We start from the raw sequence: 14,061 nt of genomic DNA, 5'->3' as shown, positions 1-14,061 counted from the left end.
TACCGTCGGCATCACATAACGTTTAATCCGCATACCGCTCGCTTTTATCGCAAAAGTTTTGCCTCGCATACCGCTCAAAAACCCGCTCACCGGTGTTCGTCCGAGATGCGTCCAATGTGCGCCCTTAGCCAGCCTCACATGTGCCGCCGGTGGCATTGTTTACCAGCCAGCCTCCGCGGTAACATCCAAGCATACAATCGGAACATTTTGTATTATTACAGTGTTTTTGGTGATTTTATCTGCAAAATAAGTGACCATGGGCCCCAAGAAAGCTTCTAGTGCCAACCCTACAGCAATAAGGGTGAGAATTACTATAGAGATGAAGAAAAAGATCATTGATAAGTATGAAAGTGGAGTGCGTGTCTCCGAGCTGGCCAGGTTGTATAATAAACCCCAATCAACCATCGCTACTATTAGTGGTACAGCTGCTGCTGCTGCTGTACCACCGTCAGCTGCTGCTGCTGCTGTAGTACCATCTGCTGCTGCTGTAGCATCGTCTGCTGCTGCTGTAGTATCGTCTGCTGCTGCTGTAGCACTGTCAGCTGCTGCTGCTGTTGTACCACCGTCAGCTGCTGCTGCTGTAGTACCGTCTGCTGCTGCTGTAGTACCGTCTGCTGCTGCTGTAGCATCGTCTGCTGCTGCTGTAGCACTGTCAGCTGCTGCTGCTGTTGTACCACCGTCAGCTGCTGCTGCTGCTGCTGTAGTACTGTCTGCTGCTGCTGTAGTACCGTCTGCTGCTGCTGTAGCATCGTCTGCTGCTGCTGTATCACTGTCAGCTGCTGCTGCTGCTGCTGTAGCACCGTTGTTGGTGTGGCTTATTGAGAATACCAAGAAACAATTAACCCCAGAGGATTTGCCACCCAGGATAACCCAAAAAAGTCAATGTCATCGAAGACTGTCTAACTTATTTCCATTGGGGTCCTTAATCTTGTCTCCCAGGATGCAACCCACACCAGTCGACTAACACCCAGGTGAACAGGGAAAATGCCTGGAACTAGTGCTCATATTGGTGAATTTAAAAGCCAGCAAAGGTTGGTTTGAGAGATTTAAGAATCGTAGTGGCATACACAGTGTGATGAGGCCTGTTCTGGAAGAAAATGCCAAACAGGACCTACAGTACTCCGGAGGAAAAGGCACTCCCAGGACACAGTGTCTCATCAGTCATTGCTGCATCTTCAATAAAGGTAAGTGTCATTTATTCTTCATTTAGTAGAGTAGTACATGCACAATATATATTGTGCATGTACTACTCTACTATTGTGCATGTATCCTTCTCTTTGTGTGTAGGAAAATGTATATTTCATGTGGTAAAATTTTTTTTTTCATACTTTTGGGTGTCTTGCACGGATTAATTTGATTTCCATTATTTCTTATGGGGAAAATTCATTCGCATACCGATCATTTCGCATAACAATGAGCCCTCTTGCATGGATTAAAATCGCTATGCGGGGGTCCACTGTACAAACAGTTTTATACCAAAGCGTTTCCTCTTGCTCGGTATGTACTGCTTGAATGACAGTCTACCTTTGAACAAAATCAAAGACTCGTCAATTACAAGATTCTTGAATGGATAAAAGTATATGCTGAACTTTTGTTTGAGATACATGAAAATATTTCTAATCTTGTATAACCTGTCACTTCTGTCAGGCCTGGTTTTGTCAGAGAAGTGCAACATACATAAGAGTAAGATAGACCTGTTCACTGGTATGATTTCACTGAAGACCGGGGTAGAAATTAGCCGATCTGTGGACCAGTATGCTTTTATATTATGCTTATAGACATGAGGCATAAGCATTATTGTTGCAAAAAGCAAATACATTTCTGCAACAGTCGTCTCTTTCCACCTGTGTAGTCTTGACTGTGGTGATATGATCGTATTTGCCATGGTGTACTCAAAATACTTATTACTTTCCCTGACAATAGTTTCCATCAATGGCTGGTCAAAGAATAATTCAAAGAATTCCAGTTCATTGGCCGTGGTTCCAAGGGGACAAGTAGGTAGAATTCAACTTTGAGAGTCATCAAAGTGGTGAGGCTTGGGAACAAAATTGGGATTTTGCTGCCAATCCCTCATACGGTTTGCTGGTGGATACTGGACATCATAGGCTGGTTGTGCGGGTGGTTGTGGTTGTGGTGGGCTGGTGGCTGATGCTCCGCTTTGTCCTTGAACTGACGAGTCAGCAGCGTGGGTCCCAACGTGGGCTGGTGAGTCACGCATGGCGGTGCCACTACCATCACCACTACCACCATCCACTGATGCCTGTGGTCTATCCATGCCAAGTATAGCCACATCATCCTCACTATCACTACCTAAAACTGGTGTAGGGCCACGGGATGTACTCCATCCCCTGGGCACAGCATAGGGTACACTACCCGAGCGCATGCGGCGGCGAACATACCGACGCTTCACTGGTGAATATGATTCCTCACTATCACTACTCGAATGATCGTCGAGCGCAATAAAATCACAATCCACGTCACTATCATCATCATTACTGAAGTCAGAGGCCTGGCCACGCGAAAATATTAGCTTTCTCTTGCGTTGAGGAACAACCGACCGTGAGTCATGAGTGCCCACACCGGAGGTAGAAGGTTGAGGATCGTCAGGGTTTTCTGCACTATTATCGATATCCTGGTCATTCTTTTCGGTCACTAACTGATCAAAGCCGTAGAATTCGTCTTCATTTCCACTTCCATCAGTGTCAGAACTATCAGATAGGAAGAGGAGAGTCCCAATTTTCCGGGGAGTGAGAGCTGACTTGCGACGAGGCATGGTGAACAAGGGTAACTGAGCCGGCGTCCCCACAATGGTATGTGGGCGCCTAGATTTTTTGTTTATGGCACACACCCACCACGCAGACCCGTTCTCTCACATGTAGGCCTATGAGCGCTTTCGCGCTAAATTTGACGGCGCTAGAATTTTGGCATAGATCTATGGTTTGGACACTCAACGTGAAGCCGTAGATCTACGGGACGGACCCTGAAAGGGTTAACATATACAAAATTTAAAGCACCCCAGAGTGATTATTATTATTGTTATTATTATTTTATTTTTAGGGCACCCTGCCTCTGTGGGATATGGCTGGTTGGTTGAAAAAAAATATTATTATGCTTATTGCATCTTCAACACTAGTGAGAGACACTGATTTTAATGTGTACCTGCACACCAGCACAGTGTGTAAGTTTATTTAGGTATAGGTGCACTTATTAAGTGGAATTATGAGAGCATACACATTATACGCAGTGACTTTAAAACACTTGAAATTTTGAGAAGTTTCCAGATGCAGAGCTCACAGAGGATGTAAACAGAGTGGTACACGGATGCTGTAATAGCAAATCCGGGAGCTGTATAAACAAATTTTTTGTCATAATTTGATATGTCTGTATTAGTGAATCGCCATAAAACTGGGCCCTCCTGTACAGTGGAACCTCGGTACTCTAACAGCTCCCTACTCGAACAAAGCTCAGCACTCAACCAAACAAACATGACCTGCCAGAACTTCGGTGCAAACTATATCGTATTTTTTTATGTTGTATAAATAACTCGCCATGGGGCCTACGAAGATTAGTGATAACAGCCAACCAAGAGAAAATTGGTTGGGAAGAATTTGTTCTGTACTCGAATGGATCGGCACTCGAATAGCCTTCTGGAATGAATTAAGTTCGAATACCGAGGTTCCACACTATATGTTTGAATTCTGGAATATTTTTGTTTTTTCCTCTCCTTTTTTCTTAGTCGTGCCTCACCAAAATGTTATGTTATCTACATCACATCACTTAGTTTTGACTTATTTTTTCAATTACTTTGGTTCTAGGCATAATCCAAAAACCTCATCATTTTTTCTTTTAACATGCTAGCTGTTTCCCAGTATCACTGTCATGTCTTGATCTTACAAATTGCAAAATTTATGTATGATAAAAGTGATGAGCTTTCTTTTGCATTTGGTTATTTTGATAACCAACTTTTTTCAGACATCCAGGATCTTTCTTCTAGTGTGATGTAGTATTAATGAATGGATGTATTTTACCGTACATACAGTTGTAAGTACGTGTGTTCAGTAGACTTTATTGGAAATTGTAGTAGTGATATTTTTACAAAGCTTAATTAAATAATACTAGCTTCTAATTTGGTATTCACTGTAGATTTTGAGGTCTGACTGGTTGAAATAGAATTCCTCCCTGATATATCTGGTGTAGGTAACCAGATTATTTTATTTCCTTGATTAATACAGTACTGTGGTAGAGAACAAAGATACCTCCCTCAGTTTGTCTGATGTGATCATTTCAATTTTGCAAAAACAGTGATAATGTGTGAGTGTGGTGAAAGTGTTGAATGATGATGAAAGTATTTTCTTTTTAGGGATTTTCTTTCTGTTTTGGGTCACCCTGCCTCGGTGGGAGACGGCCGACTTGTTGAAAAAAAAAAAAATAAAAAATTTAGGGAGTGTGTGTAAAGGTAGAAAGTTGAAAGTGAACATAGAAAAGAGTAAGGTGATGAGGGTATCAAATGATTTAGATAAAGAAAAATTGGATATCAAATTGGGGAGGAGGAGTATGGAAGAAGTAAATGTTTTCAGATACTTAGGAGTTGACATGTCGGCGGATGGATTTATGAAGGATGAGGTTAATCATAGAATTGATACAGGAAAAAAAGGTGAGTGGTGCGTTGAGGTTTATGTGGAGTCAAAAAACGTTATCTATGGAGGCAAAGAAGGGAATGTATGAAAGTATAGTAGTACCAACACATTACGTGTATATGGGTTTGAAGCTTGGGTAGTAAATGCAGTAGCGAGGAGGCGGTTGGAGGCAGTGGAGATGTCCTGTCTAAGGGCAATGTGTGGTGTAAATATTATGCAGAAAATTCGGAGTGTAGAAATTAGGAGAAGGTGTGGAGTTAATAAAAGTATTAGTCAGAGGGCTGAAGAGGGGTTGTTTGGTTTGGTCGTTTAGAGAGAATGGATCAAAGTAGAATGACATGGAGAGCATTTAAATCTGTAGGAGAAGGAAGGCTGGGTAGGGGTCATCCCCGAAAAGGTTGGAAGGAAGGGGTAAGGGAGGTTTTGTGGGCGAGGGGCTTGGACTTCCAGCAGGCGTGCATGAGCTTGTTCGATAGGAGTGAATGGAGACGAGTGGTATTTGGGACTTGACAATCTGTTGGAGTGTGAGAAGGGTAATATTTAGTGAAGGGATTCAGGGAAACCGGTTATTTTTATATACCCGGACCTGAGTCCTGGAAATGGGAAATACAATGCCTGCACTCTAAAGGAGAGGTTTTGGGATATTAGCAGTTTGGAGGGATATGTTGTGTATCTTTATACGTATATGCTTCTAAACTGTTGTGTTCTGAGCACCTCTGCAAAAACAGTGATTATGTGTGAGTGAGGTGAAAGTGTTGATGAAAGTATTTTCTTTTTGGGGATTTTCTTTCTTTTTTGGGTCACCCTGCCTCGGTGGGAGACGGCCGACTTGTTGGAAAAAAAAAAAAATAGAATGTAAGGATTATATGTGAGTGAGGTGTACGTGTTGAATGATGATGAAAGTATTTTTCTTTTTGGGGATTTTCTTTCTTTTTGGGTCACCCTTCCTCAGTAGGAGATGACCAACGTGTTAAAAAAAAAAAATGGAATGTTTTTACATTTAGAATTATGGTGCCCTGTGGTCTGGTGCCAAAAGCTCTTGCTTCACACGTTGAGGGTCTGGGTTTGATTCCCGGTGAAGGGGTGGAAACATCAGACGTGTTTCCTACACTGGTTGTCTATGTTCACCCATCAGTAAAATGGGTACCTGGGTGTTAGTCAACTGGAGTGGGTCGCACCCTGGGACAAAACTGACCTGATTTGACCAAAATGCTCAGCATAACAAGGGGCTTTCTATATAGTAGTATGTCATTGATGTCAGCTAGGCCTGTATACCTTGTACTTTTTTTTTTTTTTTTTTATAACAAGTCGGCTGTCTCCCACCGTGATTGTAGTAAATAAAGATTTTTTTTATTTTCAACAAACCAGCCGTATCCCACCAAGGCGGGGTGGCCCAAAAAGAAAAACGAAAGTTTCTCTTTTTAAATTTAGTAATTTGTACAAGAGAAGGGTTACTAGCCCCTTTCCCCCCGGCATTTTAGTCGCCTCTTACAACACACATGGAGTAAATAAAGATACAGTGGACCCCCGGTTAACGATATTTTTTCACTCCAGAAGTATGTTCAGGTGCCAGTACTGACCGAATTTGTTCCCATAAGGAATGTTGTGAAGTAGATTAATCCATTTCAGACCCCGAACATACACGTACAAACACACTTACATAAATACACTTACATAATTGGTCGCATTCGGAGGTGATCGTTATGCAGGGGTCCACTGTATTAGTATGCGTATTATTATTATACTTACAATGGGATGGTAACAATAGAATCCTGTCATATATTTTATTTATTACATGTTATCCTTTAAATTATTTGTCTGAAACAGATCATTACTTTTGCATCCAGTTTATTCACTCCTGTCTGTATTCAGTGTTAATTATTGTTTGTTGATATAATTTATTAAAAAATGGTTTTGATGCTCAAAGTGTATTAAATAAAATGTCTTTTAAAATATTAAATATATGCATTATAATTTGAATGCACTCTTATTGTATATGTTGTCTACTTGCTTGGTATAGGATGTTTAAAAGTTTGTTTATCTTTTAGGTTGATTCGTCACTGTGAGAAGTTGCTGGAAGAAAAAGATGAAAAATTATGCATTCAGGTTCTCAAGACTTTAAAAGACATGATAACAGATTCAGAATATGGAGAGAAGGTAAGAAACAAATTTAAAACTTTATAAGTTATAGAAAGGAAAATAAATTCTTTTCTTATATTCATGCTGAATGCCTTTGAGGAGTTGTTAAATGTTGATGAAGATATGGAAGCTGTGATTTCATGTATAGGGCAAGGAGGCATAACACCTTGTAGGAGTGAGTTGTGAGTGTGGGGGAAGTTCTTGAAGCAGTGGGTAGAATGAAAGGGGGTAAAGCAACTGGGATTGATGGGATAAAGATAGAAATGTTAAAAGCAGGTGAGGATATAGTTTTGGAGTGGTTGGTGCATTTATTTAATAAATGTATGAAAGGGTAAAAGGTACCCAGGGATTGGCAGAGAGCATGCATAGTTCCTTTGTATAAAGGCAAAGGGAACGAAAGACAATGCAAAAATTATAGGGGAATAAGTGAGTTGAGTATTCCTGGTAAGATGTATGGTAGAGTAAGAGTAAGATGGAGAGTAGGATAGCAGATGAACAAGGAGGCTTTAGGAAAGGTAGGGGATGTGTAGACCAAGCATTTATAGTGAAACAGCTTTAGATATGGGTAAAGAGGTTTTTGTGGCATTTATGGATTTGGAAAAGGCATATGACTAGGTGGATAAGGGGGCAATGTTGCAAATGTATGGAATAGGAGATAGGTTATTGAAAGCAGTGAAAAGTTTTTATGAGGTTAGTGAGGCTCAGGTTAGAGTGTGTAGGAGAGAGAGAGAGAGATTATTTCCAAGTAAAACTAGGTCTTAGACAAGGATGTGTGATGTTGCCATGGTCGTTCAGTATATTTATAGATAGGGTTGTAAGAGAGGCGAATACTCGGGTGTTGGCAAGAGGTGTGGGGTTAAGAGATAAAGAATCTAACATAAAGTGGGAGTTGTCACAGTTTCTCTTTGCTGATGACACGGTGCTTTTGGGAGATTCTGAAGAGAAGTTGCAAAGGTTGGTGGATAAGTTTGGTAGGGTATGTAAAAGAAAATTGAAAGTGAATATAGGAAAGAGTAAGGTGATAAGGATAACAAAAAAATTAGGTGGCGAAAGATTGGATATTAGATTGGAGGGAGAGTATGGAGGAGGTAAATGTGTTCAGATATTTAGGAGTGGATGTGTCAGCAGATGGGTCTATGAAAGATGAGGTGAATCATAAAATTGATGAGAGGAAAATGGTGAGTGGTGTACTGAGGAGTCTATGGAGACAAAGAACTTTGTCCATGGAAGCAAAGAGGGGAATGTATGAGAGTATAGTTATACCAGCACTCTTATATGGGTGTGAAGCATGGGTGGTGAATGTTACAGCAAGGAGAAGGCTGGAGGCTGTGGAGATGTCGTGTCTGAGGGCAACGTGTGGTGTGAATATAATGCAGAGCATTCGTAGTTTAGAAATTAGGAGGTGTGGAATTACCAAAACTATTATCCAGAGGGCTGAGGACGGGTGGCTGAGGTGGTTCGGACATGCAGAGAGGATGGAACAAAATAGAATGACTTCAAGAGAGCATAAATCTGTAATTGAGGGAAGGCGGGGTAGAGGTTGGCCTAGGAAAGGTTAGAGGGAGTGGGTAAAGGAGGTTTTGTGTGCGAGGAGCAGATGGAGACGTGGTTTTTTAGGACTTGATGTACTGTTGGAGTGTGAGTAGGGCAATGTTTATCAAGGGATTCAGGGAAACCAGCAGGTTGAACTTGAGTCCTGAGAATTACAGTGCCTGCGCTCTGAAGGAGGGGTGTTAATGTTGCAGTTTTATAACTGTAGTGTAAGCGTGCCTTTGGCAAAACAGTGATGGAGTGAATGATGGTGAAAGTTTTTCTTTTTTGGGCCACCCTACCTTTGTTGGAAATGGCCAATGTGTTAATAATAATGTAATAAAACTATATACATTTATTTACTGCAATGTATCATGCTTACATTTGTTTTAGTTTTCTTGTTGTCAAAAAGATATCTGTTATGCTAATTTTAAAATGGACTAAAGATTATACAGTTCATGATTTCATATACTTTAGGAACATAAACAACAGAGTGAAGATGATAATTGTGATGTGTGGGCTCTTTTCCAGATCATCTGGAAAGGCTACAGATGTGTAAGTGCTGTTAATAGGTGCGGCAGTACCAACAAACTGTCAAATAGACGTGCAGACAGCACTTCCATCATTTCATTAGGAAACTCTTACCCATTGGGGCTTCATCAGTCCATTAGATTGATCAAGTCCTCAGCAGGAAAAATATCTCATAATAAAATGTCCTAAGTATTGCATACATGTCTATTCTTATGAAAGAAGATTGATGTCTTGGGTTGATGCAGAGAGAATCTGGTCTGTTTGAACCAGTAGTGTTATTCTGAAGTGGGTTGAGATGAAACAAGTGTATGCCAGCCATGATATGCTGTTCATAGGTATTGCAACAGTGAGGCAGTGTGTGCAAGAAAATGTGAAAGAAAGTTCATCGGCAATTGCTCAAGAGGAAATTATGTCAAAGTGATTGAATGTTTTAGCTTCCAGGTACCAGGTATAAAAAAAAATACTTATATATACAGTGGAACCTCGGGTAACGAATTTAATCCGTTGCGTGACCTTGCTCGTATTCCGATCTACTCGTATGCTGAGTCAATTTTCTTCATTTAAATTAATTGATATGCCATTAATCTGTTTCAGCGGAATTCCTGCTCTCAGGAGGCAAGAATATAACTCTAATATCAGTTCTACGGCTTATTTATCTATCACAATTCATCTAATATGACATAAACAATATACATGTAAATAACATAGAAACCTGTATATACAGTGGTACCTCGAGTTTCGAACAGCTCCCAACTTGAGCAGTTATGTAAGTGTATTTTTGTAAATGCTTTTGTAAGTGTATTTTTGGGGGTCTGAAACGAACTAATCTAATTTACATTATTCCTTATGGGAACAAATTCGTTTGGTATCGGCACTCGAACAGCCTTCTGGAACAAATTAAGTTTGTAACTCGAGGTACCACTGTACTCTAGAATGAATAAAATATGTCATGTGACAAGTGGTGGGGGCCATTCCCTACCTCAAGCGGCCGCCTTGTTGTGGGTCAGCGAGGGAGACCTCCTGCCATCCCCCAACACTCCCAACACCACCATCCCAGCTTATGTGCTCAGTTCCACGTCTCTCCTACAAGCTAGCTGTATTTGTGAATTGTGTTTTGATCTTTTAATTACCATATCTTATATCTGCCAAGCAATCATGACACCCATTAGGCATACCAATATTGCTTAATGACTTACTGACTTGACTGAATGACTTACTGACTTGACTGAATGACTTACTGACTTGACTGAATGACTTACTGACTTGACTGAATGACTTACTGACTTGACTAACTGAATGAATTGACTGACTGACTGACTTAATTAACGACTTGACTGACTGAATGACTTGACTGACTTACTGAAGGATTTAAAGTTAGAGTTTTTCACTGAAGAGGACCCTGAAATGGTGTCTACAGCAGCCGATCCTTACCATCAGTTGTATAATGTACCGCAGGGCATTATAGAACAGAAATCCATTGCAGAATTTATGCACACTCCAGCACAACCATCGACTTCAGTACCAGAACCTCTACCATCTACCTCAGCCCAGTAGGACCACAGCATAACTCTCCACTCTCTTCACAATCATCGACAAATTTAAGGTAAGAAATACTATTATTTCTGTTGCAGCTATAGTCTTAAGCAGTAAAAACAACATAATACATCACAACAGTGAACTACAGTTATATATTCACTTTCAGTTTTGTAAGATCTGAAGGTCTAAATAAAAGTTGTTGGAAGGGGAAGCTTGCATCCTGAAGGCATCCTGGAGGCAGTGGAGATGTCATGTCTGAGGGCAGTGTGTGGTGTGAATATAATGCAGAGAATTCGTAGTTTGGAAGTTAGGAGGAGGTGCGGGATTACCAAAACTGTTGTCCAGAGGGCTGAGGAAGGGTTGTTGAGGTGGTTCGGACATGTAGAGAGAATTGAGAGAAACAGAATGACTTCAAGAGTGTATCAGTCTGTAGTGGAAGGAAGGCGGGGTAGGGGTCGGCCTAGGAAAGGTTGGAGGGAGGGGGTAAAGGAGGTTTTGTGTGCGAGGGGCTTGGACTTCCAGCAGGCATGCGTGAGCGTGTTTGATAGGAGTGAATGGAGACAAATGGTTTTTAATACTTGACGTGCTGTTGGAGTGTGAGCAAAGTAACATTTATGAAGGGGTTCAGGGAAACCGGCAGGCTGGACTTGAGTCCTGGAGATGGGAAGTACAGTGCCTGCACTCTGAAGGAGGGGTGTAAATGTTGCAGTTTAAAAACTGTAGTGTAAAGCACCCTTCTGGCAAGACAGTGATGGAGTGAATGATGGTGAAAGTTTTTCTTTTTCAGGCCACCCTGCCTTGGTGGGAATCGGCCAGTGTGATAATAATAAAAAAAAAAAATCCAGAAACAAAAAAATCGACCGAGCAACAGCTCGTATCCTGAAAAACTCACATGGTGGGACGCTCGTTAGCCGAGGTTCCACTATATATACATTTTTTGGCATGATACTGTAGATACAGTAGACCCTCTCTTAAAGTTTTGCATAATGTACAGTATTTTTTAATTGAAATTTTTTTTATTCCTTTCCCCCAACCATCTACCATCACTGCCACTGCTACCTATCACCATCATTCACACCCACCACCACTACCACTATCAAGGACATAGCAAATCTCAAAGCTGATGTAAACATAGTTTTCCAGTGGGTCACTGACAACAATGTAATGCTAAATGAGGACAAATCTCAGTTACTGCACTATGGAGAAATTGGCAAAATAGACCAGAGCAGAGTATAAAACAATCTCATTTTATTGAATGGAGAGAAAGACTAATCTTTCTTTCTTTCAACACACCGGCTGTATCCCACCGAGGCGGGGTGGCCCAAAAGAAAAAAACAAAGTTTCTCCTTTCAAATTTAGTAATATATACAGGAGAAGGGGTTACTAGCCCCTTGCTCCCGGCATTTTAGTCGCCTCTTACAACACGCATGGCCTACGGAGGAAGAATTCTGTTCCACTTCCCCATGGAGATAAGAGGAAATAAACAAGAACAAGAACTAGAAAGAAAATAGAAGAAAACCCAGAGGGTTATGTATATATACGCTTGTACATGTATGTGTAGTGTGACCTGAGTGTAAGTAGAAGTAGCAAGACGTACCTGAAATTTTGCATGTCCATGAGACAGAAAAAAGGACACCAGCAATCCTACCATCATGCAAAACAATTACAGGCTTTCATTTTACACTCACTTGGCAGGACGGTAGTACCTCCCTGGGCGATTGCTGTCTACCAACCTACTACCTAGAAGAAAGACTAATGCAAGAGATAATATCAGATCTCACTCTCGAGGATCACAGGAAATCTCATTATCACAACTGCAAGAAAAATAATAGGCTGGATAGCTAGATCCTTTAAAACAAGAGATACCAAGCCTATGATGACACTCTTCAAGTTACTTGTTCTCTCTTGGCTGGAATACTGCTGTACTCTAATAGCCCTTTTTAAGGCAGCTCTGGAGAATGTACAGAAAACCTTCATTGTTCATGTAGATTCAGTCAAGCATCTAAATTATTGGGAACACTTAAGTTTCTCAGTCTGTACTCCTTTAACCCTTTGAGGGTTTTCGTCGTACTAGTACGTCTTACGCGTAGGGGTTTTTGACGTACTAGTACGCATAAATTCTAGCGGCCTCAAATCTAGTGGGAGAAAGCTGGTAGGCCTTCATATGAAAGAATGAGTCTATGTGGTCAGTGTGCACAGTCTAAAAAAAATCCTGCAGCACACAGTGCATAATGAGAAAAAAAAAACTTTGACCATTTTTTTGGAATAAATCAGCGACTTTGCAGTGTATTTTCGTATGGTATTTATTGTTGTATTCTAGTTTTCTTGGTCTCATTTTATAGAATGGAAGACATATTACAGAAATTGAGATGATTTTGGCTGGTTTTACAATGAAAGGTGCCTTGAAATTGAGCTCAAAGTAGCAGAAATGTTCGATTTTTACCAAACTTCAAAAGTAAACAAATCGTGCCAAGCGTGCAATACACGTCAACTGGTGAGTCTAATATTCTTTCACAAGTGCACCAATAATATTTATACCATTTTTTACACTAATGCAGTAGTCTGCATAACAGTAAATCTTATATTTTTTGTGAGAATAAAAATTCAAAATGGAAAGCAAAAGAATATAAGAGGGACCTTGAGACGTGACTAATGACTAGAGGAAATGTCATTTTAGTGCCAGGAATGTCTTTCTTGTTTATTCTGGACCCTATTCGGAAATTGGCATCTTTTGAAATTTGTGTGAAATTGGCATCTTTTGAAATTTGTGTGAAATTGGCAAAATTGCTAAATTCTGACCACTGTACTGGATAGTTGAATTTCATAAATGGGTGGTTTCTTGCACCCATTTGATAGAAAAAATGGAGTTCTAGCGAAATATTCATGTTTTTTGTCGACTAGTACAGCGAAATTGGTCGAAAATGGGGCTCAAAGTGGGCAAAATCGCTGATGCGTAAACATCGCCGAGACCGCTAACTTTGCGAGAGCATAATTCCGTAAGTTTTCTATCAAATTTCAAACTTTTGGTGTCTTTATGATCGGGAAAAGATTCTCTATCTTTTCATAAGAGAAAATAATTTTTTTTTTTTTTTAAATTTGGCCGACCCTGAGAACGAGTTTCGGAGAGGGCCTGTCGACCCTCAAAGGGTTAAATATAGGTAATAGAGATGCATCATAATTAACACCTGGAAAACTCTAGAGGCACTAATCATAAATTTGCACTGAGAAATCATTCCCTATGAAAGCAAATGGCTTGGCAGAATGCCCCTAATTAAGTTCAGGAATGCAGTGAGTGTTCTAAGGAACAACTCAATAAGTGTAAAGGGACCCCTCCCTTTCACTACCACTCCCCTGACTACCACCACTGTTACTCCTCCCACTACCACCATTGTCACTCGCCCCACTACCACCGCTGTCACTCGCCCCACTACCACCGCTGTCACTCGCCCCACTTCCACCGCTGTCACTCCTACTACTACCACTTTCACTACCCCCACTGCCACTACCCCACTACCACCACTACTGCAGCCCCTCCCCACTACTACCACAGCCACTCCCCCCAATACCATCACTGCTGCTTCCCCACTACCATCACCGCTATTTCCCCACTACCATCACTGCTTCTTACCCACTACCATCATTGCTACTTCCCCACTACCATCATTGCTACTTCCCCACTGCCATCACT

General features: G+C 41.0%; 1 protein-coding gene across 16 annotated transcripts in view; it reads left to right on the top strand.

Moving 5' to 3' along the window:
• Itpr (Inositol 1,4,5,-trisphosphate receptor) overlaps positions 1-14,061 on the top strand; it is a 590,630-nt gene that overhangs the window by 418,245 nt on the left and 158,324 nt on the right. For all 16 annotated transcript variants that reach the window (XM_070084086.1, XM_070084085.1, XM_070084080.1 and 13 more), the window contains one exon: positions 6,686-6,794. In XM_070084086.1, coding sequence (XP_069940187.1) covers positions 6,686-6,794 — 109 coding nt within the window. The remainder of the gene's footprint in view (positions 1-6,685; positions 6,795-14,061) is intronic.

The sequence above is a fragment of the Cherax quadricarinatus genome, chromosome 11 (genome assembly GCF_038502225.1).
Source record: "Cherax quadricarinatus isolate ZL_2023a chromosome 11, ASM3850222v1, whole genome shotgun sequence".
Taxonomy (NCBI): domain Eukaryota; kingdom Metazoa; phylum Arthropoda; class Malacostraca; order Decapoda; family Parastacidae; genus Cherax; species Cherax quadricarinatus.
Note: the sequence above shows the minus strand (reverse complement) of the source record. Positions and strands in the feature narration are given on the sequence as shown.